The 13,784-nt window shown below is 40.5% G+C and overlaps 1 protein-coding gene across 4 annotated transcripts in view; it reads right to left on the bottom strand.

Moving 5' to 3' along the window:
- The window catches only part of CD101 (CD101 molecule), a 34,689-nt gene extending 22,692 nt beyond the window's left edge, over window positions 1-11,997 (bottom strand). For 2 of the 4 annotated variants that reach the window (XM_063624667.1, XM_063624669.1), the window contains exons 1-4: window positions 11,858-11,968; window positions 3,573-3,953; window positions 1,835-2,251; window positions 9-395 (exon numbers count right to left, since the gene is read on the bottom strand). In XM_063624667.1, coding sequence (XP_063480737.1) covers window positions 9-395; window positions 1,835-2,251; window positions 3,573-3,953; window positions 11,858-11,942 — 1,270 coding nt within the window. In that variant the 5' untranslated portion in view covers window positions 11,943-11,968. Of the gene's footprint in view, window positions 1-8; window positions 396-1,834; window positions 2,252-3,572; window positions 3,954-11,857 lie in introns of all 4 variants that reach the window. The other 2 variants (XM_063624666.1, XM_063624668.1) reach the window with 2 other exon arrangements.
- Window positions 11,998-13,784: the final 1,787 nt, after the last annotated feature.

Genomic DNA, 13,784 nt, shown 5'->3' with positions numbered 1-13,784 from the left:
TTACATACCTGCTGGCTTCCTCAGGTGCACGTGGCTGTCTGGTGACTGCTTTCTCTGAAACACCTGCCAGGAACCTGTGCGTGTTTTCATGACCTCTGCTACCACACATCTGTAGGCGCCTTCATCCTCTGGGCCCAGAGAGAAGATCTTGAGAGAGAAAGCCTTGGGGCCTAACTTTGAAACTTGGAGCTCTCCTTGACTTGCTCTCTCTTTGTAGTCATTCTTCAGGCCCAGGACTCCACCAGCATCAATGTGAGCAATTTCAGTCCCATTGAAGAACCAAATGCCTTGAAGCTGTGGGTCACGGCCACTGCCTACAACCAGGCAAACCAGTTCTAAGGGTTTCCCTTCAGCAAACAAGCTGTCAGCTGTAATGTTGACTTGAAAATCTTTCACTGGGAAACAAAAGCAAGGCAGATATTTAGAGAGCCCACAGCCTCTGTCCTTTCAGTACCAGAAAGAGATGACACCCTCTGTAAGGATGCCACAGGGATCACATTTTATGTGAGAGTTCAATTCTATAGTGGTAGGTAAACCCCCAAAAAAAAATCCTTAGAGTAAAAAATGCTCAAGACTCTTCCTTAAATCACCCAGAAAGGACAGTATGCATGGTTTTCTGAATGCACTCTTAGTAAGCAAGATGTATGCACAAATGTATGACACATATAGTAATGTATGCTTTTTAAATTAAAAATAAAATATTGTACACTGAATTAAATATATATATTAAATATTTTACACTGAATTGCTGTAAATTGTGATTTCTTACTCTCTTTTTTGGCTAAGAATATCCAGCAGAATTTTCTGAAGTTAAAAAGCACATGTGATATTGCTCCATAGGACTCATGAGTGTAACTTGGATACTTGAGGCCAACAGGACAATTTTTAGTGGAACACAATAACACTCTTTTTAATAAAGAAAAAACTTTAATGATCCATTATTGGATCACTGCTTTTAGCAATGGGCATACAGTATATGGTTTAGCAACCCCTTCCTGTTGGACAAAAGCCTATAGAGAGAGACCAGGAATCACAGACAAGGCCTACTTGCTTTGACAAAAATGCCAAAAGATTATGAAAAGTAACAGCAGGCCGGGTGCGGTGGCTCATGCGTGAAATCCCAGCCCTTTGGGAGGCCAAGGCAGGAGGATTGCTTGAGCCCAGGAGTTCCAGGCCAGCCTGGGGAACACAGCAAGACCCTGTCCTCAAAAAAATTTAAAAATTAAAAAAAAAATAAAAAAGCAAAGTGACTGCATTCCAAGTTGGGAAAGGGGGCAGGTGGAAGGAAATCCCAGCACTGACAAAGACAAGGCTTCATGTTGGAAACTGGAGCTACTTTGAGGCCCAGCTGTCTGTGCTGAGTGGGCTTTGGAGAGAGACAGGCCTCCCTTTGGATGCCAACCCCACTCTCACCAGCTGGGTGGGCTTAGGCAGCGCATCTAGCATGTCTGAAGTTCAGAGTCCTCATTTTTAAAATGGAGACTCAACTACTTGCCTCATAGGGTGGTTGTTACGACTAAATTAGATAATGTAGATAATGTGTGAACACAGAGGCTGGCAAAAATGGTAACAAAACTACTTCCATGACTGGCTTGTGGAATCGATCTAGCCACTCAGTAGACCTTATCCCATAAAGAATCTGTGGGCAGAGCCAAAACTGAATGTCCTCCCTCTTAGTTATGCTTCTCAGATGACAAAAATACAAAATTAAATCAAACTTTCTAGCCAATTTTTTTAGAGCCAACAAAAGATTAGAACAAAAATTAAAACATACCTCATAAATACCCACTACCTAATACTAGTGTATTAATGAATTTCGTAGGAAGATAATTACCTGCTGGCTGGATCCTCAGAGTGGTTTGATCGGTCTGCTTTTTGGTGATGAACATCCAGTTTTCATCTGGATCCTGAATCCATTCCGTTGCCTCACAGAATAGCTGACCCTGATCTGAGTACTGGAGCCTCTCTATGGACAGCCTGAACGAAGTGGGCCCCAGTTTGTTGAGCTGTACGTCACTGGCTGCAAACCGCTCTGTATAGAAGGGTCCAGGGACCAATATAAAATCTTTGGAGAGAGAAATAATTTCGGTGGCTTGGCTTCCTCCTCCATCCTGTGTTAGGTACCAGGTGACAGAGAGGTGAGTATGTTGGGCTGTGGCTTTGGATGCCTCACAAGTGAGGGCTAACGGCTCACCTTCCTCCTTACCGAGAGTCTGAGAACTCATGGTGGCAGAGAGGGTATCTGGAATAACTGGAAAAAAAGGAATGATAATAATGTGACTGGCCCAGTGCTTGTCCAGTGGGCCTCCTTAGGTGGCGCCCCGAGCTACTCTATGTAAAGCACACAGACTTTGAGTTGGTTTTCCACTTGCCATATGCTTTTCTATCCATATGCTTTCTCTATTGCCAATGGGAACATTGGCATCTATGTACAGTCTACGGAACTGGGCAAAGTAAATGTCTCATCAATGTGTTGACCCTCACTTTCCTTTATTAGCATAGGCTGTAACCAATTTAGCTACTCAGACACAAAGCATGTATTTAAAGGGAGAAAGCACTGAGACAGAGAAACCTTAGATTCTGATCCTAAATCCATCCCTGCTACATGGACTTGGGCATGTCATTTCACCTCCCTGGGCCTTAACCTCCTCCTCTATAAGGCTGTGTAATAATCTAATAATGTAATAATGTCAGTTAAAATGTATCATTTAGAGCCCAAATGCAATCTTTACTAAAGTTTTGGTAACTATCTTACTACCCTACCATTCTTGTTTTCCTAAAATGAAATCACACAGCCTAAGCTTATATGAAAGCAACAATTAGATTTAATCAATGAATGTGACCAAGCATCTACTCAGTGCTAGCCACTGAGTAGAAGCTGAGGATGAGGTGGGAAAGAGGCATACAAACAGCTAATTACCATATAACTGGATGCATGCTGATAGTAGTGGTATGAACAGAAAATCTAAAGGAAACAAAAGTGGGAATTCTGCCCAAGCAGTCAAGATGAGTTCCACAGAAGAGGTAATATCTAAACTGGGTCCTGAAGTATATGTAGGAGTTTGTTAAGCTGACAAGGGGGTGATAGATATTCCAGACAAAGGGACAAAGTGACAATTGCAAGGACTATGACCCTTTCCCAATATGCAAATATGCTAGAGAATGGTAGTTTGAGAATAATCATTTCTAAGTTAATGACTTATCACCTATGGTACCAGCTTTCTTGTCAAATTACTGTTCTGCCTCCAAGTAGAGACAAAAAAGGGAGAACTCTCAGCTTTGTTGAATGCTGTTGCTATTAGCAACCTATGGATAGCTGTGGACAAGGCCTTGGGAAAACCACACACCATCTAAATCTTTATGGCAAAGATAATTGAGAAAAAGAAACAGATAATTTTAGAGAATATGAGATACTCACTTGTGACATATCTCCAAAATATCCACAGGGGTACATGGGCTCTTTTCCCAAAGAAAATGGAACAATATAAAGCCATGTCACATTGCAAGATATTGTCATGGTGGAGACTCGGGCTTCTCGGGGGCTGGCTAGCAGAAGTGGACAAGCGACTTACCAACTAGATTAGTCTTTGCGCTGTAACTCCCATAGTATTTCTCATCAGTGTTCGGTGTGTGACACTCGTACTCGCCAGCATCCTTCATCTGGAGCTTTGAGATGTGCAACAAGACTGAGTTGCCCTGGACCCTCTCCACGTAGATGTCTCCGCTTCGCACCCGCTGCGTATATACTGCGTAAGAGAAGGCAGCATCCTTGGTGCTAATGATCTGGACTTCCTGGGTCGGGTTTGTCAGCAGGTAAACAGACCATTGAAAATGCTGCTCAGAAGGTCCCTGGTGGCCAGTTACATTGCAGCCAATGCTGACTGGGTAACCTTCAGCTCTAAACAGTGGTCCTTTCTGAACTGTTACTTCTCTCTGGCCAATGCTGAGCTTAGCTTGTAAGTAGGAGAAAGAAAGGGGAATAAAAAGAGATTAGTGTTCCAGTTCCCAGTGTACCACATTATGTATTTCCCTGTATTACAATTCTGGTAAATGAGATCGCAGGTTATTAGCTATAATCAACTCAAATGTTCAACATCTTCTTCAGGCTGAGCAGCAGTGGAATCGCTTGATGAGTTAATTGTTCTTTTATAACTTTAACTTCCATAGTAATCTTCAGTCTCTTAAAAAAAATTTAGCTTCATCAATGTAACATGACCACTTCTATAAAACATCTGCTTATCAAAGTGTACTTATTTTAAAGCAAATAAATGTATGGTAATTTTACATTATTTTATGAGGAAATTTGGCATATACTTCCTCAAGCCTCAAATTCCAGGGTGCCTGCCATCGGGCAGTTCCCAGAGAAGTAGTTGCTGGAGACGCAAAGTCTAGGACTCTGCCGTTAGTGCCACGATTTTTCTAGATGGTTGGTTGGAACTATTTGTAGCTCCTAGCCAGGTCTGTTGCAAGACTAGCCAAAATTAGAATCTGAAGAGGCAGCAGCACTTCCTTTCTATTCTGTGGAGGTTTTTTTGGTTTTGTTTTGTCATTTCTTAAAGAGCCACTATAGCTTTACTGAAAAGCCTCCTAATAGATGGCTAGAAAATCCAGCAGGTTCTGGGATTAGAATTTATTTTAGCTTTTTTCTTACCAAAAGTTTTCCATTGGGACCACTAGGGAATGTTTTCTATTAGAACAAATCTCAAGTATTAGGTCTAAAGGAAAAAACATGATTAAATGGTAATATTTCATTTGACACATTTTTTAAATCGAGCATTTTTCAGAAATCAAAAAGCATATCTTTACTTACTATGATTGATATTAAAGGCTAGTTCGTTTTGTGTTGCAGAAAGAACAAAGACATGCCACAAGAGTAGCCAGTTCTTTCACTAGGGGCCCAGGGTACGGTAAAAGACAGGGTTGGAAGACATCAGAAGGGCCAGACAGGGAGAGATTGCTGGCCTTATGGAGTCAACCGAACAGAGTTCATATGAAGATGAGTAAGAAGCAGAGCCTCTGCTGCATTTTGTGACTCCACAGGGACAAAGAGTAAGGAGACCAGAGTGGGGAAAAAAAAGTGAGGGAAAGGAAACAGGACATTACAGAGAACACGATAAGGCTGAGTATAGGAATCCGGGATGAAATGAAAATAATTCTAAGAGACAGGAGGGAACTACAAAAAAGGGCAAAAGCTCAGAAAAGGTAAGTGGTCACCTGATGCAGTCAGGTGCATATATTTCACATATGTATGCTCAATCTAAAACTGGGAAACCAACGAACGCCCAACCAACTAGTCAGCCAATCACACACATTTCCAGTAATAATTTTTTTTTTTTTTTTTGACACGGTCTTGCTCTGTCACCCAGGCTGGAGTGTTGTGGTGCAATCTTGGCTCACAGCAACCTCTGCCTCCCAGGTTCAAGTGATTCTCCTGCCTCAGCCTCCTGGGTAGCTAGGATTACAGGCATGGGCCACCATGCCCGGATAAGTTTTGTATTTTTAGTAGAGACGGGGTTTCACCATGTTGGCCAGGCTGGTCTCGAACTCCTGACCTCAAGTGATCTGCTTGCCTCAGCCTCCCAAAGTGCTGGGATTACAGGTGTGAGCCACTGCGCCCAGCCTCTATAATAATTTAGAACACACTAATTTATTCATAAGTCCAAATTAATGTGACATATTTATATCATGCTCTTTTTGTGATAAGAATCTAGGAATAGAAGTTAGACCACCTTAGAAAAATGTAAATTATTACTTACCAACAAGTTATACTACAGTGGCAGTTTAAAACACTTTTCAGCAATGCCATCTTAGAGAACTGTGTGCAACAAGTTATGTGTGAAAGAATATGCACAGCTACACTGCTCATTAAAGCTTCAAACAAGAGACAACCCATATGTCCATCAACAGTAGACTGGATAAACTGTAGTACAGTCATAAAGTAGAATGTTATATAGAAACAAAAATCAACAATTACAACTATTTGCAACAACATGAATGACTATGTTCAAAGAAAGATACAAAAACACTTCTGAATCCTTGTGACTATATACAGGATGATCCTACTGTTTATAAAGTTTAAAAACAGGTAAAACCACACCGTATTATTTAGTGACGCATACATAAGGGCTAAAATCATTAGCAAAAAGCTAGGAAATGACCAGGCAAGGTGGCTCATGCCTGTAATTCCAGCACTTTGGGAGGCCAAGGTGGGCAGATCACTTCAGGCCAGGAGTTTAAGACCAGCCTGGCCAACATGGTGAAACCTGTCTCTACTAAAAATACAAAATTAACCAGGCATGGTGGTGGCTGCCTGTAATCCTAGCTATTCCAGAGGCTGAGGCAAGAGAATCGCTTGAACTCGGGAGGCAGAGGTTGCAGTGAGCCGAGATTGTGTCACTGTACTCCAGCCCAGGCAACTCCATCTCAAAAAAAAAAGCAAACTAGGAAGTGGTTATCATGAAAGTCAGGAAAGTGATTGCATGGTGTTTGTGATCTGATGGGGCACACTGCGGGCTGGGTGGGTGCTTCTAGGGTCTTGGCAATATTCTATTTCTTGACCTGGGTAGCTATTATATAGATTTTTACTTTGTACTTATTTGTTAAACTGAAATTTATGTTTTATTAAGATTTTCTTATGTTGTATTTCACAATAAAAATATTTTCTTAATGTGGCTTTTGAGATACCACTAACCTACATATATCAAGGCATGTTTCTACAAACGATGTTATTTTTGGTGGCTAGGCAACACTTCTCCAACATTTCCCATCACTTTTCAGCAAGATGGGTACCACATTTGAAAATTTTTATTGTGAAAACACACACTTCTTTTTCTACCGCTTTATTTGCCAATTCAATACATATTTATTCAACCACTTATAGTATTTCTCATGCTTGAGGGACTAAGATATGAAGATGAATTTAGGCTAGATTCTGACTTCTGGATTTCATAATCCAATCAAGTGGATAGTAGTCATCTCTCTACGGAAGACATATAATAAAAGTGCTTCAAAAATTTTGAAGAGGGACTACATTTTGAGGGGAGGGAAATAGATTTATGGAGATGGCATAAGAGATGGCATTAGAAATGGATTTTGGAGAATTGGGAAGATTATGAGAAGGTAAGTGGGGAGACAGAGCATTTTAGGTGAAGGAGATTTCATGGCAAGACTCTGTGAGTAGGAATCAAAAGACTTACTCAAAAATAAGGAGTAATCAACTGGATGGGGGAGGGCTGCATGAAGATTAATAGAAAGACGTAAAACTGGATAGCAGATTTTGGGTCCAGAGCAGGAAGGACTTGACTATCACATTTAAAAGTTTGGACTTGATTTATTAGGCAATGGGGAATCCACTGAAAGTGTTTAACAGGTCTTAGGAAAATGAACCTCACAGTTTGTGTGTAGGATGATGGAAGTTAGAAATAGACATCAGGTAATTGTAGGAGCTCAGGACAGAGGTGACAAAAGCAATAGGGATAAAAATAAAGGTACTATAACTGAGCTACTGTGGAGACAAAATCTGCAGAGTTTGCAGTGTTTTGGATGCTTGGGAGTAGCAGGGTTAAATGGCGAGATGAGAGGTAGGAAGAAATCAAAGATCATAGGTTTGATAAGGCTGCCTGGGAGAATACTGATATTCTGACTAGAAATACAGGTATCAGGAAGAGTTACTGTTGTGTGTGTATAAGGGTGAGTGAAAATATAATGCATTTAATTTTAGAAATACTAAATTTGAAGACCGTGGAATAGACAGAAGGGATATCCAGCAAACATTTTGAAATAATATTTAAATATATATATTTATATTTACATATAAATATTTTCAAAGAGTTAAGGTCTATTTAACCCTTTGAAAATATTTATAAGCGAACCCTTTCAAAAACCCTGTGATATTCCCATATTTAGTTATGTAAAAACTCCTAGGATTTGAGCCAGACTTGAACATATTAATAGATCTGCAAATGCCAAATCCATGGCTGTCTCTATTGTTTCTTGTTGACTCCTGTAAATGTCTGTTTGTAACTAGGGAGAGTTCTGAGCTGTTAGATGTAGATTAGGTCAGTTACATACAAGTTTTGGGAAGTGTTGGGGAACAGAAGGAAGAGGGCTAAGGAGAGATTACTAGGGAATCTCTCTCTTCAGGGGATGGGATGAGGAACAAAACTTACAGAGGGAAGAGTTAGATGGAGGGCAACTAGGACACAGCGGCTTGGAAACCAAGAGAAGAAGAACATTCTAAGAGGAAAGGGCTTGTCAGCACTGCCAAAGGCTGCCAAGAGGTTGGGGACTCTGAAGGCAGAGGAGACTCCTGTTAGCTCAATGAGGAGGATGTCCATAAAGATCTTTGTAAAAGGGATTTCAATAGAGTGGAAGCAGCAGTTTTCAGGGTAAGAAGTGACTGCAGGAAGTGTAACCTACTTCCAGAAGTTTCATGGAGAAGGAAAAATGAAGATTAGGATGGCAGCTAGAAAGAGTAGCTAGGTGAGGAGCGGTAGGAAGGGGTGGGATGGAGTGAAGCCAGCAAGGAGGATGAATGAAGTAATGTCCTAGTAGAGGGATGACTGGGAGGGTGCTGTGTTATAGTCTCAATGTCTGTGTCTTCCTAAAACTCATATGCAGAAACCTAATTCCCAAGGTGATGGTATTAGGAGATGGGGCATTTAGGAAGCGATTAGGTCATGAGGGCTCTGCTCTCATGAATGGGATTAGTGCCCTTATAAAAGAGTCCAGGAAGCTCGCTAGCCCCTTCTGCCACGTGAGGACACAGTTAGAAGGCGCTATGAGGAACAGGCCCTTACTGACACCAAACTGCCAGTGCCTTGATCTTAGACTTCCCAGCCTCCAGAACTAAATTTCTGTTGTTTATAAGCCCCCCAGTTTATGGTACTTTTGCTATAACACCCCAAACAGTCTAAGACATACTACTTTCTCAGTAAAGTGAAAGAAATAGTGTGGAGATTTCAAAGGTATTTTTCAGGTGGAAGCCATGACTGGCAGAGATCAACTCAAATGGCTATGCACTGGGGCCATAATCTTAAGCATCTTACTATAAATATATTCTCTCTGGGTTTTTTCAAGTACATATCATCCACCCTTCGAAAAACACCTGTGAGGACTGCCCTCTTGCTTTCTCTTTTAATGGGCAGAGGGTTAGCTACTTTTGAATAGTAGCTCATATTCTTGTTGGCTGATGAGTACAAAGCTTGGCACTGACATACTAACATTGGAATCATGCTTTCAAAACACTAAAAATTCCTCGATGGTATTGACTTTCTTTAAAAATATCACTGGAATTGTCAAATTTACCATTGCAGTATTATATGAATGAAAACAATTAGGTCGAACCGTATAAAATGGTCCATACTTGACCATTTTTTATACCAAAAAAACAGCAGTTTCAAATAATGCTACCTTATACAAAACCTACCTCGGGAATAGCCAAAATAACAAGCAGCTTCTTTCTCTTTTCACATTCAAAAACTCTATATGCTTGGAGGCTGAGATAGCTTCCATCCATACTAAGTGGAATCTTTTTTATTTTTCATGAATGCAATCTCAGTAAGACAGACAATAGCCCTTCCCCCAAACCTTGCCATATTAATGGCCATTATTTGTAGGGCAGCCAGTTTGGGTGGGCGAAATAGACGAAGCAGACAAACCTAACTGCAAAGTCCGAGAACTCATTTACCCATGACATTAATCTCATATGGCACCATTTTCTATCAGGATTGTTCAGTCCTTATATTTATTGAAAAAAAATTGGGACAAAGTATACATTTGCTAACCAATGTAATTGATCAATTGATCATTATTTAAATAATTTATTTCATTTCCCCTCTATATTTGCAATGACAAACAGCAGACTTCTAAAGCTTTTTCCAGTAACTTCCTGATTTATGTATTCTTCACATAAAAACTGTGCTTCTACACAAAATTAGTGCTTCAGATGAGTCAGAATTTAGAAGAAGTAAATGTATAACCAAGTTTAGGTAATTGTTTAAATGGGTTAAGGAAAAGCTTCCAGCTTCCCCTTTTTGAGCCTTGATTACTACTTTCCTTCCCCCAGGCCTTCTAGCGTGCTTACCAAAAAAAGAGAATTTGCAATTCTATGAATTATTGCACAATGTAAACCCAGTTTCCTCCTATATACGTAGCAAACATAGAGTTCAAATACACAAAGCACATACACTTGAGAATCACACTCAGACAGCTTAACCAAGCAACAGAAACACACCAGCCCCCAAAGGATCCCACCAGTGCACCTAACCATCAACACCCACCAAGCCAGTCTGGCAGGCATCCATCACCCAGCGAGTGGTTCTAGTAACTTCTCCTGCAGGCCCTAGGTCTGACTCTTACCTCACACTATCATATGCACCTAGAGACATGAGCACAATTCAACTCAATCAGTGTTTATTAAGCAACCTCTTTGTGCTGAATGCTGTATTCTTTTCTTTTAATTCTTCAGCCATAGTCCTGGTCACACCAAATACAGCTTGGTTTAGTTCCCCAATCATCCCAGCCATTCGGGTCCCTGCACTAGCTCCATCCAGTATCTCTAAAGCAAGAGTTTTGTTTGTTTGTTTGTTTGTTTGTTTTAGATGGAATCTCACTCTGTCACCCAGGCTGGAGTGCAGTGGATCAATCTCGGCTCACTGCAACCTCCACCTCCCAGGTTCAAGTGATTCTTCCACCTCAGCCTCCCAAGCAGCTAGAGCCACAGGTATGCGCCACCATGCCTAGCTATAAAGCAAGAGTTCTTAACTGGGTTCACATGTAGAATTAAAGGGTCCATAAACTAGGGTGAAAAATAATCTTACATCTTTATTTTCATTTTTGCCTCTAATGGAAATTTAGTATTTTCTTCAGTTATGTATGTAGACAACCACAGATATCTTCATATCACATTACAACTACTTAAGATATATCGAAATGTTATTTATACTCATCATTACTTTGAATTTTGGTGGTTAATAGACCCACCTGTAGATTTTGTTATGTAATGCATAAATAAGCAAATAAATTACTGCATTATAATTTATTTAAAATATTTTGATACCTGTATTTCAATATGACTGATTTCCTCTATAATTCTATGCATTTTAAACATTATTCTGAGATGGGGTCTATTCTCTTTACCAGACGTTAATGAAAACTGTAGCATAAAAAGTACCTGCTATCTGGTTTGAAACTATTCCATTACCTGCTCAACTCATTTCATTCTTCCTTCTACCTCCAAATTTTCCTCTTCTTCCATCCTATTCAAACATAGATAAATGCCCCTAGATCAGGCAAGCTCCTCTGCATGGTTCTCAGCAGAGCCAAGTGAATCTTCATTTCTCAGTCTCTCAGTAGTCAATTTCCACTTCCACTCACAGGTTAAATCTAGAACCTTCTTTTAGCATAGTCTAAAACTACTAAGTACTTTCATAACCTTTCTTTCCATGCAGTCATATCTGCAAGGCATATTTATCCCATCAAGCCTTAATATCAGGCAAACCTTAAGGTCTCCTCTCAGTTTGGGACACAAAGCTTTTTTACTGTCTCTTGGGATGATTGGCCCAGGAAGATGAGTAAAGCCAGGGCCAAGCAAAACTGACAGATCTGGCAACACACACAAATGTAAAAAACAATAGAATCATGTGCATGGGACTCAGCCAAGCATTGAGCCTCCCTAGAACTCAAAGATGTCTAGGTAAGCCAAGAACTGTCATTAGGAAGTCAAAAATTATTGCTAACATCAGAAATATATGGCATAGTTGTTCCTGTAGAGACCAAATTGTCCTGTTCCATCACCCAGCACCCTGAGTTGACTAACTCCTGTGACAAGAGAAACATAAAGGATTATGAAACTTACTCAGAAAGAGAAAGGATGCCACATATGAGATGCCTGCCATTTGGGCCAGCACAGTCCTTTCCCGTCCCAATAGTGTCACTAACATTCAGAGGTTGAGTGACAAATGCTGTGCTCTCACTGCAAAGAGGAAGCAAAAGTGTGGTTTTCAGCCCACTGAGAAACAGAGATGTCTTGTGAAAAGCAAAACTGGTTACATTATGTAGCTCTTTACTAATCACTCAAATTTGGGAGTAAAAAAGTTATCTTTGTGGTTAAGTAAACAGATAATAGATAAAACTAAGAAAAGATGGGCCTCAACCTGGCTCACAGTATGTGTCATTTGGTAATGATGAGAGAATTTAGGTAAACTGAATAAATAAAAAAGCCACCAGCGATGTTGTCTTCTTGGCCCTTCCTTCTCCTCCTCTCTTGGGAGAGGAAATGACTGAGAAATGGGAGAAGGTCCCTGGAAAACATGAACATGGGGCGACATGAGGTGGTGCTGAAGGTTACAGGCTCTAGAGTCAGGCTGCCTGGGTTTGCATGCAGATTCTAGTTTTAGTAACTGTGCAATCTTAGAAAACTTAATTAACATTTCCTAACCCTCATTGCTAAAATGAGGATACTAATAGTAGGTACCCTATAAGATTACTGTGAATGCCAAATGAGCTAATTTTTTTAAATTTTTTTATTTCTTTTTTTTTGTATTTTACATTTTTTTATTATTATTATACTTTAAGTTCTAGGGTACATGTGCACAACATGCAGGCTTGTTACGTATGTATACATGTGCCATGTGGATGTGCTGCACCCATTAACTCGTCATTTACATTAGGTGTATCTCCTAATGCTTTCCCTCCCACGTCCCCCCACCCTACGACAGTCCCCGGTGTGTGATGTTCCCCTTCCTGTGTCCAAGTGTTCTCATTGTTCAATTACCACCTATGAGTGAGAACATGCGGTGTTTGGTTTTTTGTTCTTGAGATAGTTTGCTGAGAATGTTAGTTTCGAGCTAATTTATTTAAAGCACTTAGAACAATATCTGGTACATAGTAAGTGCTAAGTGAATATTAGCTACCATCATCACCATCATGAGACATTTAAGTAAATCTTCATCTGCCCTATGAAGCTGCCTTTGCAAAAATTGTAACAGTGAGAAAGTTATGACACTGAAAGGGATCTGACCTAACCATCTCCATCTTGCTTCTAACTTCCAAGCTGCCTTTGTTAATTCCTGGTTGTAGGCCAAACTAACTCTGGGAGGAATTTAGCTTACAGTTTAATTTTGAAACAAAGAGGATAACAGCCTTTTCTGGAAACAAACCCCCTTCTTGCCTGGGGAGCAGACTTCCTTAGTAAGACTAACAAATTAGCCACAAGATTAGAAATTATGGTTTAGGAGTCATGCAGCCAGAGGCCACACAATTCCAACCTCCCCAATTGTTCCTAGGGATAACAACACTATTGTAAAACCTAAATTGGTGCTCAAGGTATTTTTCAGACCCTGCATTCTGATGCACCAGCTGACACCATCCAGGCTGGTGATCTGGCTCCACCAGTTCTTTGATCCCACTCAGGAACAGAAGACTGCAAGAACCCCCTTCGATCCCCTGTGATTTCATCTCCTACCTGACCAATCAGCACTCCCCACTCCCTGGCCTGCCAAATTATCCTTAATAACTCCAGTCTCTGAATTTTCGGGGAGACTGATTTGAGTAATAAAACTCTGGTTTCCCATTTAGCTGGTTCTGTGTGAATTAAACTCTTTCTCTATTGCAATTCTCCTGTCTTGATAAATCTATTCTATCTGGGCAGCAGGCAAGGAGAAACCCGTTGGGCAGTTACGCTAATGGGCAGTTACACCAATGTGAACCCAGGTACCAAGGATGGCAGAGGAGTGTCTAAATGCAACAGTTGGCCCTGAACCTAGACTAATTTAATACTACGC

This window comes from Symphalangus syndactylus, chromosome 12, assembly GCF_028878055.3.
Source record: "Symphalangus syndactylus isolate Jambi chromosome 12, NHGRI_mSymSyn1-v2.1_pri, whole genome shotgun sequence".
In the NCBI taxonomy this organism is placed as follows: domain Eukaryota; kingdom Metazoa; phylum Chordata; class Mammalia; order Primates; family Hylobatidae; genus Symphalangus; species Symphalangus syndactylus.
This window is presented reverse-complemented; position numbering and strand designations above follow the sequence as displayed.